At 36.0% G+C, this 24,068-nt stretch overlaps 1 protein-coding gene across 1 annotated transcript in view; it reads left to right on the plus strand.

The window, feature by feature from the left end:
• flna (filamin A, alpha (actin binding protein 280)) overlaps positions 1-24,068 on the plus strand; it is a 66,477-nt gene that overhangs the window by 19,530 nt on the left and 22,879 nt on the right. Inside the window, exons 3-22 of the mRNA XM_056448998.1 lie at positions 4,804-5,055; positions 6,595-6,692; positions 7,309-7,456; positions 7,558-7,754; positions 7,874-8,036; positions 8,883-9,083; positions 15,588-15,725; positions 15,806-15,932; positions 17,481-17,617; positions 17,713-17,909; positions 19,727-19,840; positions 19,924-20,067; positions 20,604-20,727; positions 20,822-20,982; positions 21,070-21,160; positions 21,630-21,799; positions 21,915-22,032; positions 22,115-22,377; positions 22,597-22,915; positions 23,004-23,177. Coding sequence (XP_056304973.1) covers positions 4,804-5,055; positions 6,595-6,692; positions 7,309-7,456; positions 7,558-7,754; positions 7,874-8,036; positions 8,883-9,083; positions 15,588-15,725; positions 15,806-15,932; positions 17,481-17,617; positions 17,713-17,909; positions 19,727-19,840; positions 19,924-20,067; positions 20,604-20,727; positions 20,822-20,982; positions 21,070-21,160; positions 21,630-21,799; positions 21,915-22,032; positions 22,115-22,377; positions 22,597-22,915; positions 23,004-23,177 — 3,336 coding nt within the window. The remainder of the gene's footprint in view (positions 1-4,803; positions 5,056-6,594; positions 6,693-7,308; positions 7,457-7,557; positions 7,755-7,873; positions 8,037-8,882; positions 9,084-15,587; positions 15,726-15,805; positions 15,933-17,480; positions 17,618-17,712; positions 17,910-19,726; positions 19,841-19,923; positions 20,068-20,603; positions 20,728-20,821; positions 20,983-21,069; positions 21,161-21,629; positions 21,800-21,914; positions 22,033-22,114; positions 22,378-22,596; positions 22,916-23,003; positions 23,178-24,068) is intronic.

Here is a 24,068-nt window from a genome sequence, read left to right on the forward strand (position 1 = left end):
TTAGTTTTATTTATAGTCATTTTATTAACCCCCAACCTCAAGAGTTGGGAAATCATTTAGACATTTTGGTAACCAAAGAATTGATTGTATCCATTGTCTTCTCTACTACATTTTTCTCCACTCTGGATGTCATTGAGTGCAGTCAACTTTTTGGTCACCAGCATTTTTCAAAAGTTCTCTAAATACTCCCACAAGTGGGGAACAATTTGAGGTTCAGTAAAAAAATTTTTTAGGGGTGAAATATCCCCAAATAATAATATTTGATACAGTAAGTTAACCTATTGTGGTGATTATTTCAGCAGATTACTTTTATCAGATCTATTTGGAAGTAATTATTTTTGGGTCACTTTTAGAGGAGAAAAACACAACAGAACATGAAATTGGTGAAATGGAGAGTGTTCAGGAATTCGGACAATCAAATGTAGATAACGCTTCATTCTCTTCAATGTTTGTTTGTTTTGTTTGTTTGTTTGTTTTTTTTTAAAACCCTGTTGGAAGGTTGCACAGTAAAAAGCCAAAAACATGCAAAATCAAACTTTCAAACTACAATTAAACTTTGCAGTTAATTCAAAAAATCACATTCTACATTGTGGTCCTTGTCAAAGCGTTGGTTCACAAAAATGTTAAATTCTATTGTTAATTAATCACCCTCATGTTCTTCCAATCTTCGAAACCTTTGTTCATCTTCAGAACACAAATTTAGATAGAGAGATCTCAAGACTTCATCTATCTAAACTGTCTATTGACCGCAAAAAGACCAGAGACATTCAAAGTCCATAAAAGGATCCAAACTCATTGTCAAAACATTGCATGCGATATTAGTGGTTCAACTTTAAACATTCAAAACTCCAAGATTGGGCCAAAAAACTGTAAATATAAAACTCTTTTAGCTTACATCTTCTCTTCAATGTCAGGTTGCGCATTTACTAAGGGCAGAACAATATTTTTCCAGACAGTAGCGCAGCAAGCAAGCAAGATATCGCCTAAAAGAAATGAGCACTTTGAAATGATAGTGGAGACATTGGGTCCTATTATGCCCCTTTTTACAAGATGTTAAATAAGTGTCTGTTCTTAATGTGGTTGAAGTTTCAGCTCAAAATACCCAACAAATAATTTTTCAGAACTCTTTGAAACTGCTTTGATCCAAATTTAAATTTAAATGAGATTGCTCCCAGCACTCTTTTCAAATGAAGGTGAAGCTACAGACCTCTTTGCAGCACAGCGGGGAGATTCAAAAACAGAACTAACGTCATCTCTGAGAAAATGAAAATGTAAAAAAAAAAAAAAGTTCCTCAGAAGAAGGTAGTCTATGGAGACTCCAGTTTTCACTTGTGCATCTTAAAACTCCTCATTTATAATGCACCTTAGTCGCTGACGTTATCTTCAGCAGGTAGGGTAAAAACTCTAATTGCCGACAACTGCTTCTCACTCAGGGCTGTCTATGCTAATGAGGGAGAGATCATCAATAATGGGCGGGACTTTCCCCCTCCGATGACATGTACAAAGGGAGAATGTTTGTCAGTGTTTTTATTAAGTGTGATTTTATAGAAAATGGAATTAATTCATTTTTACGTCATTAGAAGCTGGCTATATTTTCACAGTTTTCACACAGCTGTGTTTAAACCCCTTATAAAAGTGATTTTTGCATAATAGGTCCCTTTTTAAAGTGTTTTTAATAATTTTGGGGTGCACAAAAGTGTTATCATATGAATACAGTTGAATTACTGAAGTCACATGGTATGTCTGGACTAACTTTAAGCAACATCTCACGACCGTTGCTGCCTATAGAAGATGAGAGAGCTCTCGGATTTAATCTAAAATCTCTTAATTTGTGTTCTGAAGATGAATGTCTCAGGGAGTTTGAAGTGACAAGCTTTTTTTGAGGAATTAACTCTGATCCCTGCTCGACCCTTACACTGTCATATGAAAATGCAAAGATGTATTATGCAGCCCTAATTATTTGTGATATGTTTTCAATTAATACACGTCAGCTCAGGCACATTAAATATTAAGAGCTACCACTTTGGATTTGAATGATTTATTAGTAAATGTGTGTGAGTAGAGTCAGTATTTTTGGCTGAACTGAAATCGAATCTTGAATAAAACGAATACAACTTTCACAATATGGGTCAATCAAGAGTTAAACCTGTTAAACGCAGATATGGAATTTAAATTGTAAGAATCAGAATCAGAATCAGAATCAGAAAGAGCTTTATTGCCAGGTATGTTCACACATACGAGGAATTTGTTTTCGTGACTGAGCTTCTACAGTGCAACAGGATTACAGAGACAGGACAAAAAACAGATAATAAATATATTTTAAAAAATAGAAGTAAGTTGTGAGTGCAAATATACAGATTGACAAGTGTATGTACATGTTTATTACTATATACAACGTTATATGTGCAGCTGTTATGTGCAAATTGGCATGTAAAGTGTGTTGTTAAATAAGTGTATATGTATAAAAGTGTATGGCAAGTAGTGATGTTGGCTCCACAATTATTATCATCAAGTGTTCATGAGATGGATTGCCTGAGGGAAGAAACTGTTTCTGTGTCGGGCTGTTCTGGTGCGCAGTGCTCTGTAGCGTCGACCAGAAGGTAACAGTTCAAAGAGGCAGTGTGCTGGGTGTGAGGGGTCCAGAGTGATTTTGGCAGCCCTTCTGCTCGCTCTTGATAAGTACAGTTCTTGGGGAGTAGGAAGCGTTGTACCAATGATTCGCTCAGCAGTCCGAACTATTCGATGTAGTCTTTGGAGGTCGTATTTAGTAGCTGAGCTAAACCAGACAGTTATTGATGTGCAGATGACTGATTCAATGATGGAGGTGTAGAACTGTTTCAGCAGCTCCTTTGGGAGGTTAAACTTCCTCAGCTGACGAAGAAAGTACAGCCTCTGTTGAGCTTTTTTGACAATAGAGTCAATGTGAGTGTCCCACTTCAGGTCCTGAGAGATGGTGGTGCCCAGGAACCTGAATGACTCCACTGCTGCCACAATGCTGTCCATGATGCTCAGTGGGGGGAGAGCAGGGGGGTTTCTCCTGAAGTCCACTATCATCTCCACTGTTTTGAGCGTGTTGAGCTCCAGGTTGTTGTTACTGCACCAGACAGCCAACTCCTTAACCTCCTGTCTGTAAGCAGACTCGTCACCGTCCTGAATGAGGCCGATAAGTGTGGTGTCGTCTGCAAACTTCAAGAGATTCACAGAGGAGTCTTTTGATGTGCAGTCATTCGTGTACAGGGAGAAGAGCAGTGGGGAGAGGACACACCCCTGGGGGGCGCCAGTGCTGATTGTACGGATACTAGATGAGAATTTTCCCAGCTTCACCAGCTGCTGCCTGTCCGTTAGGAAGCTGTTGATCCACTGACAGACAGAGGTGGGCACAGAGAGCTGAGTTAATTTGGGCAGGAGAAGTTTTGGGATGATAGTGTTAAACGCCGAGCTGAAGTCAACAAACAAGATCCTCACATAGGTCCCTGGTCTGTCTAGGTGTTGCAGAGCATAATGCAGTCCCATATTTACTGCATCATCCACAGACCTGTTTGCTCTGTAGGCAAACTGAAGAGAGTCCAGTGAGGGTTCAGTGATGTCCTTCAGGTGGGCCAGCATCAGTTTTTCAAAAGACTTCATGACCACAGATGTTAGCGCCACCGGTCTGTAGTCATTTAGTCCTGTAAGTTTGGGTTTCTTTGGGATGGGGATGATGGTGGAGCGTTTGAGGCAGGAGGGCACTTCACACAGCTCCAGTGATCTGTTGAAGATCAGGGTGAAGATGGGGGCCAGTTGGTCAGCACAGGATTTTAAACAGGCTGGTGTTATGAAATCTGGGCCTGGTGCTTTTTTCCTCTTCTGTTTCTGGAAGACCTGGCGCACCTCCTCTTCACTGAACTGTAGGGCAGGTATGAAGGGGGCGGGGGGTGGTGGAGGGGTTAATGGTAAGTCACAATGTCTTGCCTTAATAAGAATATCTTAATACCTTGGTTGTATTGAAATAGCCCCCCTATTTCATCTGTTCTCTACAATGTTGGCTGCATCATCAGTAGAGCATGTTTCAGTTAAAACAGGAAGCTGCTCTGCCCTTCACTGCCCTGCCCTGTCCTAATCCACCCAGAAGTCACACATCCACCATCAATAAACAATTATCCACCTTCAAACATCACTTGATCTCATCTCATCAGCTTGGACCCCACTCAAATACTACATGTACTGCAGGAAATGATGAGTGTGCGGTGTCTGAATTAATGGTTTTATCGGACCTTTGACACTCGGGATGTCTATAACCACTTGCTGGATGGGCGTATGCACTTGTTAGAGTGAAAGGGAAGTGAGAGTTGTATGAGGGTGTAGATCAGCGTGTTCAAATCTTGATTTCAACACAGGGTGGAGAGACCGTAGAGGAGATGATGGGTTTACGTTTGTTTCCCCATTTTCTTCTCCTTTTATTTTAGCAGAACATAAAATAAAAGACTACCAGGCATCTTCTTGCTCTCCAAGATTTAAAATTTAAAAGGTTGTCCTGGAATGATCCTCAAATGGGACGGTGATTTGCACCATAACTATCCACACTCTGAATCTGAAGTTGTGCCAGCTTTAAATCTGAACGTTTCAAATGTGCAGTGCAGATACAAGAGCTTCTTTGTTTGTTGGCCTCTTCTCAGATGGTCATCAACATTTTGCACCGCCTTGTGCTGAGATCTAAAAGGATTTGTTCCAGGGATACAGATGAACTCGGATGATTTAATCTCATTTAGCTCAATGTGTTTTGGCAATCGGTGTGTAACTCTTTTTCCTGTCTCTGTGTTACAGACAGTAAGGCCATAGTGGATGGTAACCTGAAGCTGATCCTGGGTCTGATATGGACTCTTATTCTGCATTATTCCATCTCCATGCCCATGTGGGACGAGGAAGAGGAGAGCGAGGAAAGCAAGCAGAAGACGCCCAAGCAGAGGCTGCTCGGATGGATCCAAAACAAGCTGCCCGAGCTGCCCATCACCAACTTCAGCCGGGATTGGCAGTCAGGCAAAGCCCTTGGCGCACTGGTGGACAGTTGTGCTCCAGGTAAACCGGGGATCTGATGTAGTTTATGGGTATTGAGAAGATCTCAGGGTTTTAAAGGTCCATTGAAGTTAAAATAGTTTTTTATTTTTATTTTTGGATGTTAATTTAAAGGATATAGATCATCTAATATGCTCCAAAACCGTGACAATATATACATACACTGTGACTATAGATATAAAACCTATTTAAACATGTAAAGCTTGTAGTTTGGCACTTTCGTCTAAATGGATTAACACTTTCTTTTTTTTCTTAACATCACCTTAAATTTTAGTTTCTCATCAAATCTAGACCAATCAAATGAGCTCTAGTATCTGACATGCCCCGCCCTCTTAAAGACTCTTCTCATTCACTTTTCGTTTGATTGATGCGCTCAAGCAATCTCATTGGCAGAGCTGTAATTTTAAAAAGGGAGGAGCCATGTCCTACCCTTTCTTTGTTTTTTATATGATATCGTCAAACATCAAATTTTAAAATAAATGCGCATTTCAAAGCACTTCACGGTACCTTTTAACCCTCAACTGGTTTGAAAAGATTCATATTGTTGGCCTTAATGAACTATTATTATGAAACTGAAATTATGGGATGGACTCCCTGTGTATACCTTGAATGAACATGTTAAGAGAAGATAAGTGACATATTGGGTCATTGTTACACATTTGGAGTAACAAATCGTAATACCTGGCATTAACAGGGCTTTAAGGCTCGTAAACACTGGGATGCTTTTCGTTTGCGTTTATCATCAGTGTTTTTCAAGGTGTTTTTCCGGATTCAAACCCAAGCGATTTTCGCTGGCGTCGAGGAGAAGGGTATGCAAAATCTCTCCTTGACGTTAGATGGCGCTACACAACTTGAAGCTTCGACACCCGCTTGTAACACAGAAGAAGGATAGTTAACACGCTTGTTGTTAAAGTTACTGGCGACGCGAACAAGCATGAATGGTTCAAGAAGCAGCTCTAGCGATGGAGAAATGATTGTTCACCAGTGCGATAAGCAGTTCCACGTTCGTATCGCCTTTGGGCATCTTCTTCAATGTGTGCTCGCGTTAACAGTTTTGCGCTTGAGCGCCTCCAAGTGCTGTTTACTGTAACTTCAGCTGCTCCATGCACGTGAACAAAAGTGCCAATCTGATTGGTGGAGAAGGTTTTGACCCGGCGTGGAAACCGCGAGCGAAAAGAGAGCAAAAAGCATCCAGGTGTGCACGGCCCTATACTGATAGCCCCCTTAATCATATTTTTTTTTTCTAAAGGTTTTCCACACCATGGATAATTTCTGTAACTAAACTTTTAGTTCTTCATTCTCTGTTTTTGCTCAGGAGCGCTTAACTGCACCCCAATTAAAATTAATTTATAAATACAAAGTTAAAATTTAACATTTTTAATTTGTCATCCCACAACCTTAATACCAACACAGAAGAGTCTTGATTTTTATATCTAAAATTTGATTAGCTGTTAAGTAGCAAGATTTTGAAGCATGTTAACTTGTTTAATGATGCAGCCCTTAAAAGCTGATAGATGTATTTTTATTCTTTTTGGTTTGCAGGTCTGTGTCCAGACTGGGATTCCTGGGACCAGACCAAGCCTGTGGACAATGCCAGAGAGGCCATGCAGCAGGCTGATGACTGGCTTGGTGTTCCTCAGGTACTTGATTCAATTTTCTTCAACTCCTGAATGATCAAAGAACAGAATGTTCTCGAGCCGCTACCTGGCATGTTTGTAATTCAGTTCTTCAACCATAAACTTTGTGGTTTGATCATGACCTGAATTAAAACAGAAACAAATGCAAAGACATTCACCTTTATCATGACACCTACCGTTATTACATTGGATGCATTACGGGATGTCATGTAGTACTATAATAGAGCTTTTGATTTTTACATTTTAAATTTAAATCAAATTAAGCATTTATAAAAGGGAACTAAACCAAATCACTTTCTCGACCAATGAGTAATGAAACTACCCAGTTGAGTTTCTGTCATGGTGTGCTGCTGGTGTGCCAAACTTGCTGTGTTGCGTGCCACCAGTTATGCATGTGGTTAGATTAGTTTCCACCCTCAGGATAGAAATCACTATGATAGACTTTTTCTCCTTGCGTGTGTTCTGCCACTCATCACAAACTTCCCCTTGGCCTTGACTCAGAGATGACATGTTTTACTAATTGAAAACGTAGTTTGAAGCCCTTGTTTAGTTAAATTTGACCAGTTGGATGCATTTTTGGTTGGGTTGTCTTAAATGCCATGCCTTCTTTCTTTCTCAGGTCATCACTCCAGAAGAAATCGTTGATCCCAATGTGGACGAGCACTCTGTCATGACTTACCTGTCCCAGTTTCCCAAAGCCAAACTCAAGCCTGGTGCCCCTCTCAGGCCCAAACTCAATCCCAAAAAGGCCCGTGCTTATGGACCAGGTAAACCCTGATCAGCTTTGTTTGCGGTTTTAGCTTTGTCTTCATGTTCGAAAGAATCATTGTGAAGTGAAGGCTCATGGGTATTGCTCTGTGCTGTGCAGGTATTGAGCCCACAGGTAATGTTGTGATGAAGAAGGCTGTGTTCACTGTTGAGACCATCAGCGCTGGTCAGGGTGAGGTACTGGTTTACGTCGAGGATCCCGCTGGACACCGCGAGGAGGCCAAAGTCACGGCTAATAATGACAAGAACCGCACCTACTCAGTATTCTACGTGCCAAAAGTCACTGGACAGCACAAGGTACTCAGAACTGTTGGTTTAGAGTTAAAGATGGAATCGGATTAAATGAATTGGTGGCTTTTAACATAAGGACGGTCTTGCCTGTCTTTTAATAGACTGATTTATGTGTCTTTTCCTAGGTGACAGTGCTGTTTGCAGGGCAACACATCTCTAAGAGCCCGTTTGAGGTGGATGTGGGAATGGCTCAGGGAGACTCCAGCAAGGTCACTGCCCAGGGCCCAGGACTCGAGCCTGCAGGCAACATTGCCAACAAAACCACATACTTTGATGTCTACACAGCTGGTACTTGCCCTCAGTGTGACATGAATAGAACGTCTAGATGGAAAAACCGCTTGTTTTGGTTGCTGCTGATGATAAAAATACATCATTTATTTATAAATAAATGTATTAATATAAATAATCATCAACATATTTGAATTACATGTTTGATTTAGCACTTTTAAATTTTACATTTCACAGGCAAAAAATGTAATTTTGGGTGAAGCAAGCAAAATAATTGACCTAGTTATCTGAATAAATTAAAGGGCAATTTATTAAATATTTTAATAAACAATCATTAAAAATCATTTGGTTTATTACATTGCTTATAAATAATTTGCTGACAAAATAGGCTTTTTATGAAAATGTCAAAGATGCATATTTTAGTGTTTAATTGTAATAATATTTTTTATATTAGAAACACAAGAGCATTTTTAAATGTTTGTTAATAATCAACAGTAACAACAAATAAACTATTTTATTTGATATGGAAAATTTAAGCAAAACGAACAGTTTTTTTGCCATTTGTTTAAATAATGCTTATTTTGCACACTTAAAAATGAAAAATAATAATAAATAAATAAAAATCTGTTTTAAAATAAATAAGAGCAAAATATGCATTTCTCTGTGTGTGTGTGTGTGTGTGTGTGTGTGTTTTTTTTTAATGTTTCCAAATGAATAATAAAAGGCTTTTTTTAAGCTTTTATTTGCTAGTATTTTTAATCCCATACATTTTGGAATGCAGATCAAAAAAGCATTTTATTATTATTTATTTATTTAAAAAAATTATAATTTCCAACATTTTTAATCTAGAAAACATAACAAAAAGGCAAAATGGTCTTTATTTGACAGCAGATTATTCTCTCTTAGGTGCTGGAGTAGGAGAGGTGGAGGTGGTCATTATGGACCCCAGTGGAAAGAAGGACACGGTTGAGTGCAGTGTCGAGGATAAAGGCAACAGCAGCTACCGATGCACCTACAAGCCCACTCAGGAGGGACAGCACATCATTTACATCACCTTTGCTGGGGGACAGATCTCCAAAAGCCCTTACACAGTCAATGTGGGAGAGGGTAAGAGCCAGGGCAGGGCCAAGCATGAATCGCTCTCTCCAGGAATTTGTGATTTTAGCAATCGCTGAATTTAAACCAAATGAGAAGCTTTTAGTTTTCCTAAATTACTGCCGATTTTGGGTAGCCAAATGCATAGTGATGTCATCAAAACCTCCATTCATCCAAAGCCCACTAAAACAAACCAGAAAAGTCCTTTAGTTCTGTAATATTATATTTTGTGCATAAGGCTTTTAATGACTCCTAAGTAGGCCCACACGAAATCTTTGTGGGCAGAAATCCACAGATTTTCAGTCCATCATTGAGTCTATTTATTTAGTTGTGTGCAAATGTGAGTAAATTTAAATTTATTCATTTTTGAAGTTCATTTTAGTAATGTTACTGACTAATATAAAAACTATCATCTCATTTACTTACAATACAGTTTGTAAAGTAATAATTTCTGTCTTTTAGTAGATGAATGTTAGATATATTATGAGAGACTTCCTTTATTTTGCAAATGAATAAATCTAATCGCATTTGCATTGTAAACAAAATGTGTTTTTTAACATTTTAAGTTTAGTTACAATGCACCCAAAATCATTGTGCATAAAACCGCAGATTTTTTGCTTTTATATATATATATTTTTTACAATATTCTGTGCAGAAATGGCAAAAACTGTCTGCAAATTCTGTCTGACCCTACTCATAAGATGCATGTTAAGAAAAAAGTGTTTTTCTTAATTTGCTAAAACCTGTGCAGAAATGGCATATTAGTGCGCTTATTAATATGGCCACAGCCATATACTTTTATAGTAGTAAAACTGACTACACTGAAGGCGGTGAGAGCATAAAATTTTGCTCTGGCTTCTTCACAGCTCTGGCGACGAGAGAGTCAAAATTGGCTGCATTTATCTCTTATTTAAAGGAGTCGTTGCAGCATTTCAGCAAATAAATAGCATTCCCGCATTGCATACAAACATGCAGAAAAAAAAAAATGCTAGAAAGCATGAAAATGTTGTACACTTTATCAAATTCATTTAACAATGGAAGATTAAGTTGTTTCGTGTGGTGTGTGGCTTTGCTCCACTTATCCAATATATGTCCATACAGTGCTAAGCATATATGAGTACACTCCTCACAAATCTATCTTTTGAATTCATATTTTTAATAGGAGCTTATCTAACAAAATAACTTACAATAACAGTCCAAAAACGAGTGCATCTAATTTATGTTACAGAAAAATATTAAATATAAATTTAATAGAGGAAACATCAAGAGAAGCAAAAATTGTTGAAATTTTGTAGGTTGTAATTTATTTTTGCAATATTAAGCTTGAATTTTAATTGTATTGTCTTTCAATTTCTAAATATGTTTGATGACTGAAATATAATTTTAATAAAATATATCTGTTTAATCCGTTTTGTTCAAGTGCACCAAAATAATAATTAATGCCTATAATTACTAAGAAATGGATAAAAATATTTTCAAAATGGGGTGTACTCAATTTTGCTGAGCACTGTACGTCTGAAATATTCTGTAGTCGTTATAGTTGGCATGAGATTCCCACTTTATTTATTTGTTTAAATATATATATTTATATAACATTTAAATCACATTAGTAACTCGCCAGTAACTTTTTTTGAATGTATGTCCCTGTAAGAAAACATTGTAAATGATTGCAAATCCGGCGGGCGACTGCAATATCCTAACTTTTGGGAACAACATTCTAACTGGTTGCCGCCGAACCATGTCATTGCTCATAATATATCATAATATTGATTTTATTTAAACTCTTTGACGCCCACAGTGGCAAAGATGCACCGCGCCACTCCTCGCCACTTATCGTTGCTGGCTCCCATTGCAAATGAATGACTTCCATCTACTTTGAAGCTCTCGTTGCTTTCGCTGTGAATGCACAGGAACAATAATTTGTCTTTTTATTATTAGTTTTGTTTTATTAATGACTTTTTATATTTAAGATCTGTCATTTTAATTGTGGTAGACTAATAAATACATTGTTTAAATTGATATATATTTTAGCCTGACTTTTCTAATGCTAAGGATTCTACTAATGTAGATGTTCTTTTTCATTTATTATTATTTTTTTAATGATTTTGATGATTTATAGATTATTATTTTATATATATATATATATATATAATTTATAAATAATTTATATATATATATATAAAAATAAAATGGCACTAGGCTTTATAGGGTTAAGAGTAGTTTCTTTGCAGATCTCATTCTTCTCTACACATGAAGTACAAAGCCTAGTGTTTCTTGAAATAAACCATTAATTAAAATGTCACAAGAAATGCAGCAAATACTGAGAGAGAAACTACCAAGTAATTTTAGGTAAAAAAAGTCCTGTGAAATCCTAGAGGGTCTGTTGAATGTGGTCAGTGTGAAAGGCAGGAAAGGGAAGTAGATGAAGATATTGACACAGGACACAGTTTGAGGCATGGGAAGTTGCATTACTACTGAATAGACTGTCTAGTGCATGTTTGTTTTCTGTTCTTACTCTGTGTTCTATTCTCTATGTACTTTTTCTTGTCTTTTTTTTTTCTCTTCACTGTCAATTGTCTCTCCTTTTTGAAGGACGGATGTCATCTGCATCCACTGGTATCTCTCCTTCTCTCTTTGGATCGGCCTCCTTTTGGCTTTTGATGTCATTTCCTGTTTCCTTGGATAGTTCTTGGGTACTTGACCTGCTGCTTTTCTGTCAATCTCCTTTGGTTTTCCTGTTTAGTTGGCTCATTTTAGGTGACAAACACTTTAGATTACATTGTGTCGGCAAAGTCTCATTTGTCATTTTCAAATTGCAATAAATACTGAAGCTTTTATCATGATATGAAATAATATTAAAGTATTGATCGTAAATAATATTGATAGATTTACAGGTATAATAACAAAGAACTGACCATTTATATACATCAAACAAATTTAGAGTAATCAAATGTTTAAAATCTATTAAATTACTGAAGGAACTTAAAGTAAAGTTTCCAATTTTTGGTAAGGTTTAATTAATAGGTGAGAAATGATTGCATTGTTACAGAATAGGGCTGCATGATATTGGATATCGGATGTTGCAATATTTTATTTATTACATGAGTGACACGAATACGGTTTCACCAGATGGTTTGAATAGATCCATTTAACATTTTTGCTGGAGAGTCTAATAGTTTTTTCAGTATCTCACTCAGTTATTTGGACTAAAAACGACAAAAACTCTAACAATTCTTGAATTAACAAAAATTGTTTTGCTTTTACTTTTCATTTTAATTTTGGCCTATTAATTCTAACTTAAGTAAAACCTTGTTTTTGGTTTGAAATGTAGATTTCTGGACTAGAGACGAGACGCATTCTCAAATATAATTCAGACTCAACATATATTATTAATATAAATATTATTATTATTATTATTATTATTATTATTATATTAATATAACATATTCTGTCATGTGACTATTGCAGATGTGCACATTGTGATTTCCATACTGAAATCAAATATTACACTGGTCTATTATACAATTTGTTTGTTAAAAATACTACATTTTATAAGGTTATATTATTTAGCTTTATTTAATAAAAAAATTGTAAAGTTTGAAATGAACGCCTAAGATAAGATTAATAAATCCTTTTATGTACTTCTTATCATCAGTTTAATAATAAAAAAACCAATCAAACCAAATTGTAAAGCATTAACAACCAGTGGGCTTATAAAGAATCAGAACATCTTTAATTTATATCTTGTGCAGGTCATAGGGCAAAGTTAAAGCTAAAATACCCTATTAAATATTTAAATAATTGTAGTAAATATATTTAAAATGCATACTAAAAGTTTAAATTAAAATAAATATTCAGTCGATGTCAATAGCCTAGTGGTTAAGTGCGCCGACATATAGCACCATGGTGCTAATGGCGACCTGAGTTCGATTCCCAGCTCGAGGTCCTTTGCTGACCCTTCCCCTCTCTCTGCCTTCAATAATTTCCTGTCTGTAATCTCCACTTTCCTATCCAAATTAAAGGTGAGAAAAATTATATTCAAGATGTTCTGAAGTGCCTATGATACAATATTATGCGTTTTCAATAGAAATACATATGTTATTTGATATTTGCAAGTATAGTCTAGTACTATGTTTCTCAACCATGTTCCTGGATGACCACCAGCTCTACACATTTCCATGTCTCCTTAACTAAACACACCTGATTCAGATCATCAGCTCATTAACAGCGACTAAAAGACCTGAAATGTGTGCGACAGACAAATGAGACCTCCAAAACATGCAATGTTGGTGGTCCTTCACGAGCGTGGTTGAGAAAATCTGATTTAGTGTTGCAAGTATACATCACCTTGGACGAGTGACTTTATCGACCCGAAAAGGTTTAACTGCACATAAGTGCTAATAGGTGTTCGTGCCTCAGGAGACTTGTGTAGACAACATTATTCATGCTTCTGGAAGCCAAGTACAATTGCGGTGACTCAGTAATGTGTGCTACAGGAGTCAAATGGAACATTAAAAATAGCGTTTTATTATCAGACCCTTTTTCCACCGGTTATTCTGCACTGTGCAGTCATTCTTGCCACAATCACTTCCTTTTGTGAGGATATTCTGCTCAAGACAGAAAATGATAAGAATTTAGGCCACAAGTAGAGCCTGATATCGGACCCTCAACATGCTCAGGGTTTTCCTGCCTGTGTCATTTAGAAATTAAATTCAAGTTTAGTGTCGAAATATAAACGCTAAAAAAAAAGAATCGTTTTAATTTTGTTTTGGTTATACATTGCTCTTTAATTCTTTTAATTTGCAGGGATATACAGTTGAAGTCAGAATTATTAACCCCCCTGAATTATTAGCCCCTCTGTTTTTTTTTTTTTTTTTTTTTTTAATTAAATTTTTTTTCTCAATTTCTGTTTTCTGTACTTTTTTTTTTTTTTATTTTTTTTTTTTTTCCTTCCCCCCCCAACACATTTCTAAACATAATAGTTTTAATAACTCATTTCTATAAGCTGATTTCTTTTATGTTTGCCATGATAACAGTAAATAATATTTGACTAGATATTTTTCAAGACACTTCTATACAGCTTAAAGTGACATTTAAAGGCTTAATTAGGTTAACTAGGCAGGTTAGGGTAATTAGGCAAGTTATTGTATAAGGATGGTTTGTTCTGTAGACTATCAAAAAAAATGCCCAACTGAGTCTGGTTTCTCTCAAGGTTTTTTTTTCTTCACTTTCGCCAATTAGTGAAGTTTTATTTTATTTTATTTTTTTCCCTCTCCGCTGTCGCCTCTAGCTTGCATGGTTCGGGATCTATAGAGCTGCGCATCGTTGGATTTGCTCTTCAGTAGTTTGGACTCTCAGTAGTGATTATTAAACCACACTGAACTGAGCTAAACTGAACTGAACTTAAACACTACAAACTTAACTACACTGTTCCAATTTACTATGATCTTCTATGTGAAGCTGCTTTGACACAATCTACATTGTATAAGCGCTATGCAAATAAAGGTGAATTGAATTGAAATCGAAAAAAAATAGCTTAAAGGTGCTAATAATTTTCACCTTAAAAGGGTTTTTCAATTTAAAAACTGCTTTTATTCGAGCTGAAATAAAACAAATAAGACTTTCTCAAGAAGAAAAAAATATTATCAAACACACTGTGAGAATTTCCTTGCTCTGATAAACATCATTTGGGAAATATATTAAAAAGAAAAAAAAATCAAGGGGGTTTCATAATTCTCATTTAAACTGTATATGATGTTAAAAATGTGATTTAGTCATTATGGTCACACTACAATAAGGTTTCGTTAGTTCATATATTTACGTACTAAATATGAATAATTCTTGTACAGCATTTATTAATCATGGTTCAACATTTACTAATGTATTAATAATATTAAAATTCATGCTTAGCAATGCACCATGAGTTAAGATGAAATAGCAATGAACAACTGTATTTTTTCATTAACAAACAATGAACAAATACTGTAATTAAAGGTATTTGTTCATGTTAGTAAATGCATTAAGTAACATTAACCAATACAACCTTATTATAAAGGTGCTACACTCCGTTTATTGACTATCAAAATATATCACAATAGAAAAATTAAATGAAATTAGGCATATTTCTTGTAAAGTAAATAGTAGCTCCTTTATTTATTTATTTATTTATTTATTTTTGTCTTTGGCCCAAACACAGATTTTGAAAGTAAATTCCTGACATGTTAAAACCCTCACAATTATATTCAATTATAAATGGGGAAATTATAAAATCTGAAATGAAAATTGATAAATGGTCACGGTTATAATTTAAGCATCACAGTTTGACTGATTTAATTTTACCGGTTGTATTTTTACTTCCATAAAGTGTTATGGTAAAGTCTGTGTAATATAATTTAAATAATAATAATAGGTTTTATAACTCAACATATGGAGCTCAACTTTTACAACACTTTCATTAATGGATGTGTACAACTGCTAACTACAGTTTGTTCTGACTTGCCTGTATGTTCTCACCAGCCTGTAATCCAAGCCTGTGTACCGCCAAGGGTCGCGGTCTGCAGCCTAAAGGCCTGAGGGTCAAGGAGACCGCCGAGTTTAAGGTTTACACTAAAGGAGCAGGAACCGGAGACCTCAAAGTCACCATCAAAGGGCCCAGTAAGTGGACGTCCATGTTAATTCTGCAGTGATAGATGATTTATGACGCAGTTTACTCAACTGTGGTATTTCTTAAACAGAGGGTCTCGAGGAGCCCTGTAAGAGAAAGGATTTGGGAGATGGCGTCTACGGCTTTGATTATTACCCCTCCACACCTGGAAATTACATCATCACCATCACATGGGGCGGTCAACACATCCCACGCAGGTGAAATAAATGATTTATATACTGGTCAAATAGAGCAAGAAGCATCATATTTAAAGGGAACGTTCACCCAAAAATATAAATCTGCCCATATACTCATCCTCCACCTCACAAACCTGTTTGTTTCCTTTGTTGTACACAAAGAAAGATGTTCTGAAGAATGTTTGTTGTCAATGGCATTTTTTTTTTCAGACGTTTTTCTGAATATCTCTAATATTTGTTTAAGGTATACATGCAGCACCTGAAATTTAACACTGAACAGCCAAGTGACTTTAAATGGGAGAGTATATGAAATGGTATTACTTGTCCTTTGGTTGGTGATTATCTGAAGAAACCTGAGAACATGACATTCAGTTTCATTATCAAATGGCAAAGACTGCATTGTAGTTTTGTAATCTGAAGCACAGCACTGCAATGCTTTGACACGAGCAGCTCATGGTAAACATGTTTCCATTGTCTCTGTTTACGGTAAATGATCCACACAAACTCATTGTCTGCAAGTGCTACAAGTGTGCCAAATCTCAAGTGTATGAGGCAAATACATTATATTTATTGAGTCAACAAATTGAGGAGTGTTATATTTATATATTTTTTATTTGTTTATATTATATTTGAAGAGTTTAGCTGCAAAAACCTCTAAATGCCATCTGAAGTTTTCCTCTTAAATGTGCATTTTTATCAAACTTCTGTGTGTATATTCATCACTTTTATGGCAAAGAATAAGTCCTCTTCCTGGTCTTTAAAGTATAATATTTCAACAAATAAAGGGGGATGAGAATAATGTTCATTTACAATGGAAATTTCAGACAGCCCTTGGAAGTTTTTGCATCTGAACTTTTCATTTATATTATGTTATTATTGTTGTTGTTGTTGTTGTTGTTGTTGTTGTTGTTGTTGTTTGTTATTATTATTATTATTATTATTATTATTATTATTATAATATTTACATTTGTTTATATTATATTTAATTGAATATTATATTTATGGTTGTTTATTATATTTGTTTATTTTATATTTGTCTATTTATATTATAGTTTTATTATGTTTATATTATATTTATATTATGTTTATATTATGTTTATATTATTATTGTTATTATGTTTATATTATTATTATTATTATTATATTTATATAATATTGGTATTATATTTTTATTTGTTTATATTATATTAATTATAATTTTTTTTGTTTATATTTATATTGTTTATATATTTTATTTGTTTATATTATGCGCATTTCCTTTAAGTACTGATAAAGAAGGGAACAATTTTATCAGAGTCTTATAATCATTACTTATTTTCTTTTAAATTCATAGTTTGATAAATTCTAATAAATAAATAATAATAAATTTATAATAAAGCAATGACAAGAAAATTAATGTATGAAAGTAATAGAAACTTGAATGTGTTTTGAATGCGCAATTTCATATTGGTTCAAAATATATTTGATCATAAAATATTTGGCAGGTGTGGCAAAGTCCTGTCGTTGCTAGTGTTTTGATGCTCTGTTTAAATGACAATGAAATCATCTCTTTCTCCTCCCTCTCTCCAGCCCGTTTGAGGTGAAGATCGGGTCTGAAGCAGGGCCGCAGCAGGTCAGGGCGTGGGGTCCAGGACTAGAGAGTGGCGTTGTGGGCAAATCTGCTGACTTTGTTGTGGAAGCTGTTGGTGATGACGTGGGCACTTTAGGTATGTTCAACTAAATTTACGTATGGATTATTTTGAAAAGCATACATATTTTTGTTTGTTAAATCCAATACAAATGATGCGTGTTCTCCTTTCAGGTTTTTCAGTCGAAGGCCCTTCTCCGGCTAAGATTGAATGTGACGATAAGGGTGATGGTTCCTGTGACGTGAGGTACTGGCCCACTGAACCGGGTGAATATGCAGTTCATGTGCTCTGTAAGAATGAGGACATCCAACTCAGCCCTTTCATGGCTGAAATCATGCCCGCCCCAGGAAAAGACTTTTATCCTGACAAGGTAATAAATCTGGCTTCTTTCTAGAAGTGTTTCATGTGAAAAACTGTTCCTAGCATATACAGCTTTGGTTCAAATTTAAGAGGCCGCTTGGAAATTCACATTCTCAGGACTTACTATTTCTAGTGATTTGTTTGATTATCACACACTTACTTAAATTGGTTCTGCAAACTACTGATAATGTTTCTTTCTAATTAACTAGGATTTCTAAATAGAGAGGTTTTCATTTAGAACGGGTGCCCAAACTTTTTCTTATAAAGAGCCAAAAACCAAACTTGATTGAGGGTGACGGGCCAAAGGTATTACATTTAAAGTTGCCGAGGTAAATTCCCAATTTATTAATATATTAAATAAAATTGTATAATCATAATTATAATTATGTATATTTTTTTACATGTTAAAACGAACTTCTTAAAATATAAACAAACAATCTAATTCATACCACAATGGAGTTCAATGCATTATCTTCTATCCGTCAAGTAACAGTATTTACATTTTATCTAGGGTTTGGCCCGATAAATGATATTATATCGAATCTTGATAAAATTTGTCAATAACGATGAAAAGCTCTGGACTTAATTACTCCATATTAATCTAAGAGCCGATTACACAGCAGAAATATGCAACAATGGGAATCTAAAAGTGTGTTAATATCAAATTTTCGGCCACTGAGATGTCAAGATTTGAGATGTATCGAATTTTTGAGATGTATCGAATTCGATACATTTGAGATGTATCAAAGTTTTTGCCACAGAAAATTAATCGGCCGAAAATGTTATGCTATTTAATGGACCCTCTAATTATTGTGGCTTCAGTCATTGTTGGGGTACTTTTTTTTTTTTTTTTTTTTTTTTTTTAATTTATTTATTTTTTTAATCTGGAAACATTAACAACTTGTATCGAAATCTTTATAGTTATCATTCAATATGGAAAATAATTATTGAGAATGCAGTTTAGCCATATCGCCCAGCCCTAATTTTAACATTTTTAAAAAATCTGATTCATTTAATTGAAGCATTTAATTTCAGTTTGCCTTTTTGTAACTCAATTAAACAAACAAATAAATGGTTATGTGACATTACAACTGACGATCTCTGTTGAAGGCATTTGCCCCAACCTTTCCCATCATTTCCTATCCTCTTCTCAGATGGGACGGCGGGCCCAATTAAAGGTTACCATGGGCCAACTTCGCCCTGCGTGCCCTAGTTTGGGCATCTCCGAACATAAAATGTAAATTATTCAGAATAACAAGGGTGTTTTTTTATTATTTTTTATTTATTTTTTTTTTAATTTTTTTATCTTTTTCCTTGTTCATATTCAAGTTCAGATAAAACGATGCCAATGCTTCTTAATTGGAGTTAAAGCAATGTTTAGTGGGATAATGCTGATGTTCATGTACAATAAAAATGGTAATTATTCTGACCAACTGTCATTTTCGGGGGAAAAACAAAACAAAAACCAAACGTCTTAATTGCAATATTTTAACAATTTGTAAGAAATGATATAGTTTGTGTGTCTATGATGTATTTAAATTTTATTTGTCGCATGCACAATATGATGCGCAGTAAAATGTTCAAACAACCACTTGTGACCTTAAATTATTAAATAAAAATAAGTAAATAAAGTTTAAATAATTATAAAGTTATTTAATAATATATAATTATAATTATTTAATTATAATTTTATATTTAATAATAAAATTTAATAGCAGTTATGCAAGCTAAACTAATATAAAATATTTCAAAACTAGATGTACACAATGTAATGTGCATTTATGAGGTTTGTTTATTTGTTATTTGACATATCATTTTGTAAATTAGGTGAAGGCTTATGGTCCGGGTCTGCAGAGCGCAGGCCTGTCAGTTGGTAAACCAGCAGAGTTCACTGTGGATGCCAAACTGGGTGGCAAAGCTCCTCTGAAGATTCAAGCTCAGGTGTGGATCTTGCTTTGATTCAGAAAGACAAAGCTTAATTTCTGAGAAATAAAGTGCTAACACTCTCTCTCTCTCCATCTCAGGACCGTGATGGAAACCCAGTGGATGTGCAGGTGAAGGACAATGGAAATGGGACATACAGCTGCAGCTACACCCCTCGCAAACCAGTCAAACACACTGTGATGGTGTCCTGGGGCGGCGTCAACATCCCAGATAGCCCGTTCAGAGTGAGTACAAATCCTCAGATTCTTAAATAATTGCTGTTTGAACACTTTATTTGAAGCCTTTAATCCAGATTTACTAATCACTCTGCAAGTGCGAAACCCCTGTCAGGATTTAGAAAAGAGTGATAAAGCTGAGGAAAGTTATTTTTGTGGGTGACCTTATTACATGTATTTGTTAGAGTTTCCCTTTTGGATGTAAAATTTGTGTGGAGAATATTTAAATGAATCGTGTAACATTATTAAAAATGGTTTGCTGCAGTGATTTTTAATAGTCTTTCTGCTATTATTTGACACTCTCTCTTTGACTAAATCTATACTGGATTATTTCCTCTGTTTAGTTCAGTCTGTCAGGATCATACATATGCGAGTAAAAATCGAATAGCTGCTTTATACTGTGTACTGAAATTGAAACTGGGTTGATAAATTGAAATAACACTGGCATAAGACTGAAAATAGACTTTGCTGTGATTGTATCAAAACCTTTACTGTTTTTTTTCTTAATGAAAATCCTCAATGCGTTTTCACTGTGTGTTGTGCAGATGAACATTGGGGCAGGGTGTCATCCCAATAAGGTGAAAGTATCTGGACCTGGAGTGGCCAAGACAGGCCTCAAAGCATATGACCCAACATACTTTATTGTGGATTGTGCTGAGGCTGGACAGGGTAATGGCTTTTAACTCCTGATGCAAGTTATTCTCATTCTGTCATTTGGGGACAAATATGCTTTATATATTCATTTTTGGTTCTTTCTGTCTAGGCGACATCAGCATAGGCATCAAATGTGCTGCAGGTGTGGTGGGACCTGCTGAGGCTGACATAGACTTCGACATCCTTAGAAATGACAATGACACATTCACTGTTAAATACACTCCTCCTGGAGCGGGCAGCTACACTATCATGGTGCTGTTTGCTGATCAGGTGAGAAGAAGTGCAAGTAAATGTGGTGATTGGTCTAGTTGGGATTTTTTTTTTTTTTTTTTTTCATGGCAATCTTTTGTTTTCTAGACCATTCCCATGACACCCATCAGAATTAAGGTTGATCCCTCTCATGATGCAAGCAAGGTTAAAGCTGAGGGACCTGGACTCAGCCGTTCTGGTAAGATAATGGACACAAAACTAACTTGCGCATCCCTGCTTATAATGAGCTTTCAAGCTTCTACCATAGTGATTTAATAATGTTGTTATAATCCTGCAATATAGAAATTGTGACTTGGTAATAGTGTATTTTGGTATCCAAAGATGTTCTTGGAAGATTTTGATAGCAGTTTTTTAAAACATTTTTTATTTCTATGACAGAAAAAGGAAAGGGCAAAATAGTCACACCAGAAATGCATACAATATTTCTTATTTAGTTTATTATGATGCTAAAAGGAACCTCTTAGTATTGCCCATTTTTTTTCAGGAAAACTAACTTTTTAATAATAGTAATGGTGTTAATAATATAGGTAAAAATCTAAATATGTGATGCGTTTAATACTCATTTATTTTTAACTAAATATACTTTAAAAATTTAAATCAATGCATCTAATCAGTGATAGAAAAAAAAAGACTTCTTTCTCTTCAAGGTGTGGAGCTCAACAAACCCACACACTTCACTGTGAACACAAAGGCTGCAGGCAAGGCTAAGCTTGATGCTCAGTTCACTGGACCCAACAAGGGAGAGGCAGTCCGTGACTTTGACATAATCGACAACCATGATGGCACCCACACTGTCAAATATACCCCTGTCCAACAGGTAAGCACTCATTGGATGTTTCCTTTGCATGACTGCTTGGCTTTGAACTGAATATTATCATTTTTATTTCAACCTTGAGAACAAGAGAAATGTTACCATCTCATTTCTGCTGTAGGGCAACATGGGTTTGAATGTCACCTATGGTGGTGACCCTATTCCCAAGAGCCCATTTGCAGTAGCAATTGCCCCCTCTCTGGACCTCAGTAAAGTTAAAGTGGCTGGTCTTGGAGATAGTAAGTAATCCGTTTCCTTGTTTTGTTTGTGATGAAAAACCCTTAGAATTATCACATATCAAACGGTTTGCTCTGTCTCCAGAAATGACTGTTGGAAAAGATCAGGAGATCACAGTCAAATCTAAAGGTGCAGGCGGTCAGGGCAAAGTTGGCGCAAAGGTTACTGGTCCGTCTGCTAAATCAGTGCCCTGTAAAGTAGAACCAGGCCTGAGCCCAGAAACCAGCCAAGTTCGTTTTATCCCAAGAGATAAGGGACCCTATGAGGTGGAACTGACATATGATGGCGCCCCCATCCCTGGCAGTCCATTCCCCGTCGAAGCAATTGCACCTACAGACCCGTCCAAGGTGAGGCGCTTTGGAATTGGAGTTAAACATTACTGCTGGTTTAACAAGACGACAAAAAGGCGTCAGGAAAACTCTCTTGTGGGCTGTTTGGTCTATAAACTGTAATTTTCTTAGTGTTGCACAACACCTCAAACTTGGCTTCTGAGCCTCATGTTGGCTTTAGCGGCAGAGCAAATGTACTCTTTGATCCATATCCCGACATTTTGTTCTCATGTGTAGGTGCGATGCTCTGGGCCAGGACTGGAGCGGGCAAAGGTTGGCGAGCCTGGAAAATTCGTGGTTGATTGCACTAATGCTGGCCCTGCTGAGCTGACCATCGAGATCATCTCCGACAATGGCACTGAGGCTGAAGTCCACATTCAAGACAACGGCGACGGGACCTACACCATCACTTACGTCCCTCTCTACCCTGGAGCTTATACCCTCACCATCCGCTACGGGGACCAGGATGTGCCAAACTTCCCAGCAAGACTCCACGTGGAACCTGCTGTGGAGACCAGTGGAGTGAAAGTGTTCGGACCTGGAGTGGAGGGCAAAGGTAGTGCAGCTTTTCTGAGATTTTTTTTGTTTCAGGAATTCACTATCTGTATTTGGATATTTGGTCACTTTTGAATGTTCGTCTGTAGGCGTTTTCAGAGAAGCCACTACAGATTTCACTGTGGATGCTCGTGCACTCACTAAAACCGGAGGCAATCACATCAAAACCTGCATCAACAACCCATCTGGCAACCACACTGAAGCTCTGATCCGAGATCTTGGAGACGGCACATATCAAGTGGAGTACACTCCTTATGAGGAGGGTGAGTGTCAGGCCCGTTTCTGTTTCAAATTAACACGATTAAAAAAAAAAACGGAACATTTTGAATTCTCAGTGCAAATTTCTGAAAACTATACGATCTGATCTTTATCCATCATGGGTATTATGTGTTTGACAAACCTGTGGGATACAAGACCATATATGTAGTGTGTGTGTCTTTATTATTTTTTATGAAGTGCATCACCAGCTTCTGGCCTTCAACAAGTAATATCACATTTTTTGTTGTTTTTATGGATTTGTATAAACAGATTTTGGCATGAAAGATTTTCATTTGCACTCTTGAATAGCTTCATTACATTATTGTGCAAACATTATGTCTGGGATATCTGAAAGATTTTTAAAAGGTGCTTTTAAGTTTGTGAAAGGTGTGTTAAGTGTCTCTCTATGAATTTTGATTTGACTTTTTTATTTAAAGTACAGTACGGCTGCAGAATTCTGGCTAAAATGAGAATCATGATTTTCTCACGATTTCCTCACGATTCTGTAGATGTAAAATAAAGGTTAATATGAGTAGGCCATTATTATTGTTATTTTTCAAATATATGGTAAGACAACAACAATAAGAATATCAGCCATTTGTGTAGTTCAATTCAATTCACCTTTATTTGTATAGCGCTTATACAATGTAGATTGTGTCAAAGCAGCTTCACATAGAAGATCATAGTAAATAGGAACAGTGTAGTTCAGTTTGTAGTGTTCAGCTCAGTTCAGTGTGGTTTAATAATCACTACTGAGAGTCCAAATATTGAAGGGCAAATCCAACGATGCGCAGCTCTACAGATCCTGAACCATGCAAGCCAGTGGCGACAGCGAAGACCGAAAAAAAACTTCACTAATTGGCGGAAGTGAAGAAAAAAAACCTTGAGAGAAACCA

The sequence above is a fragment of the Danio aesculapii genome, chromosome 23, assembly GCF_903798145.1.
Source record: "Danio aesculapii chromosome 23, fDanAes4.1, whole genome shotgun sequence".
In the NCBI taxonomy this organism is placed as follows: Eukaryota; Metazoa; Chordata; class Actinopteri; order Cypriniformes; family Danionidae; genus Danio; species Danio aesculapii.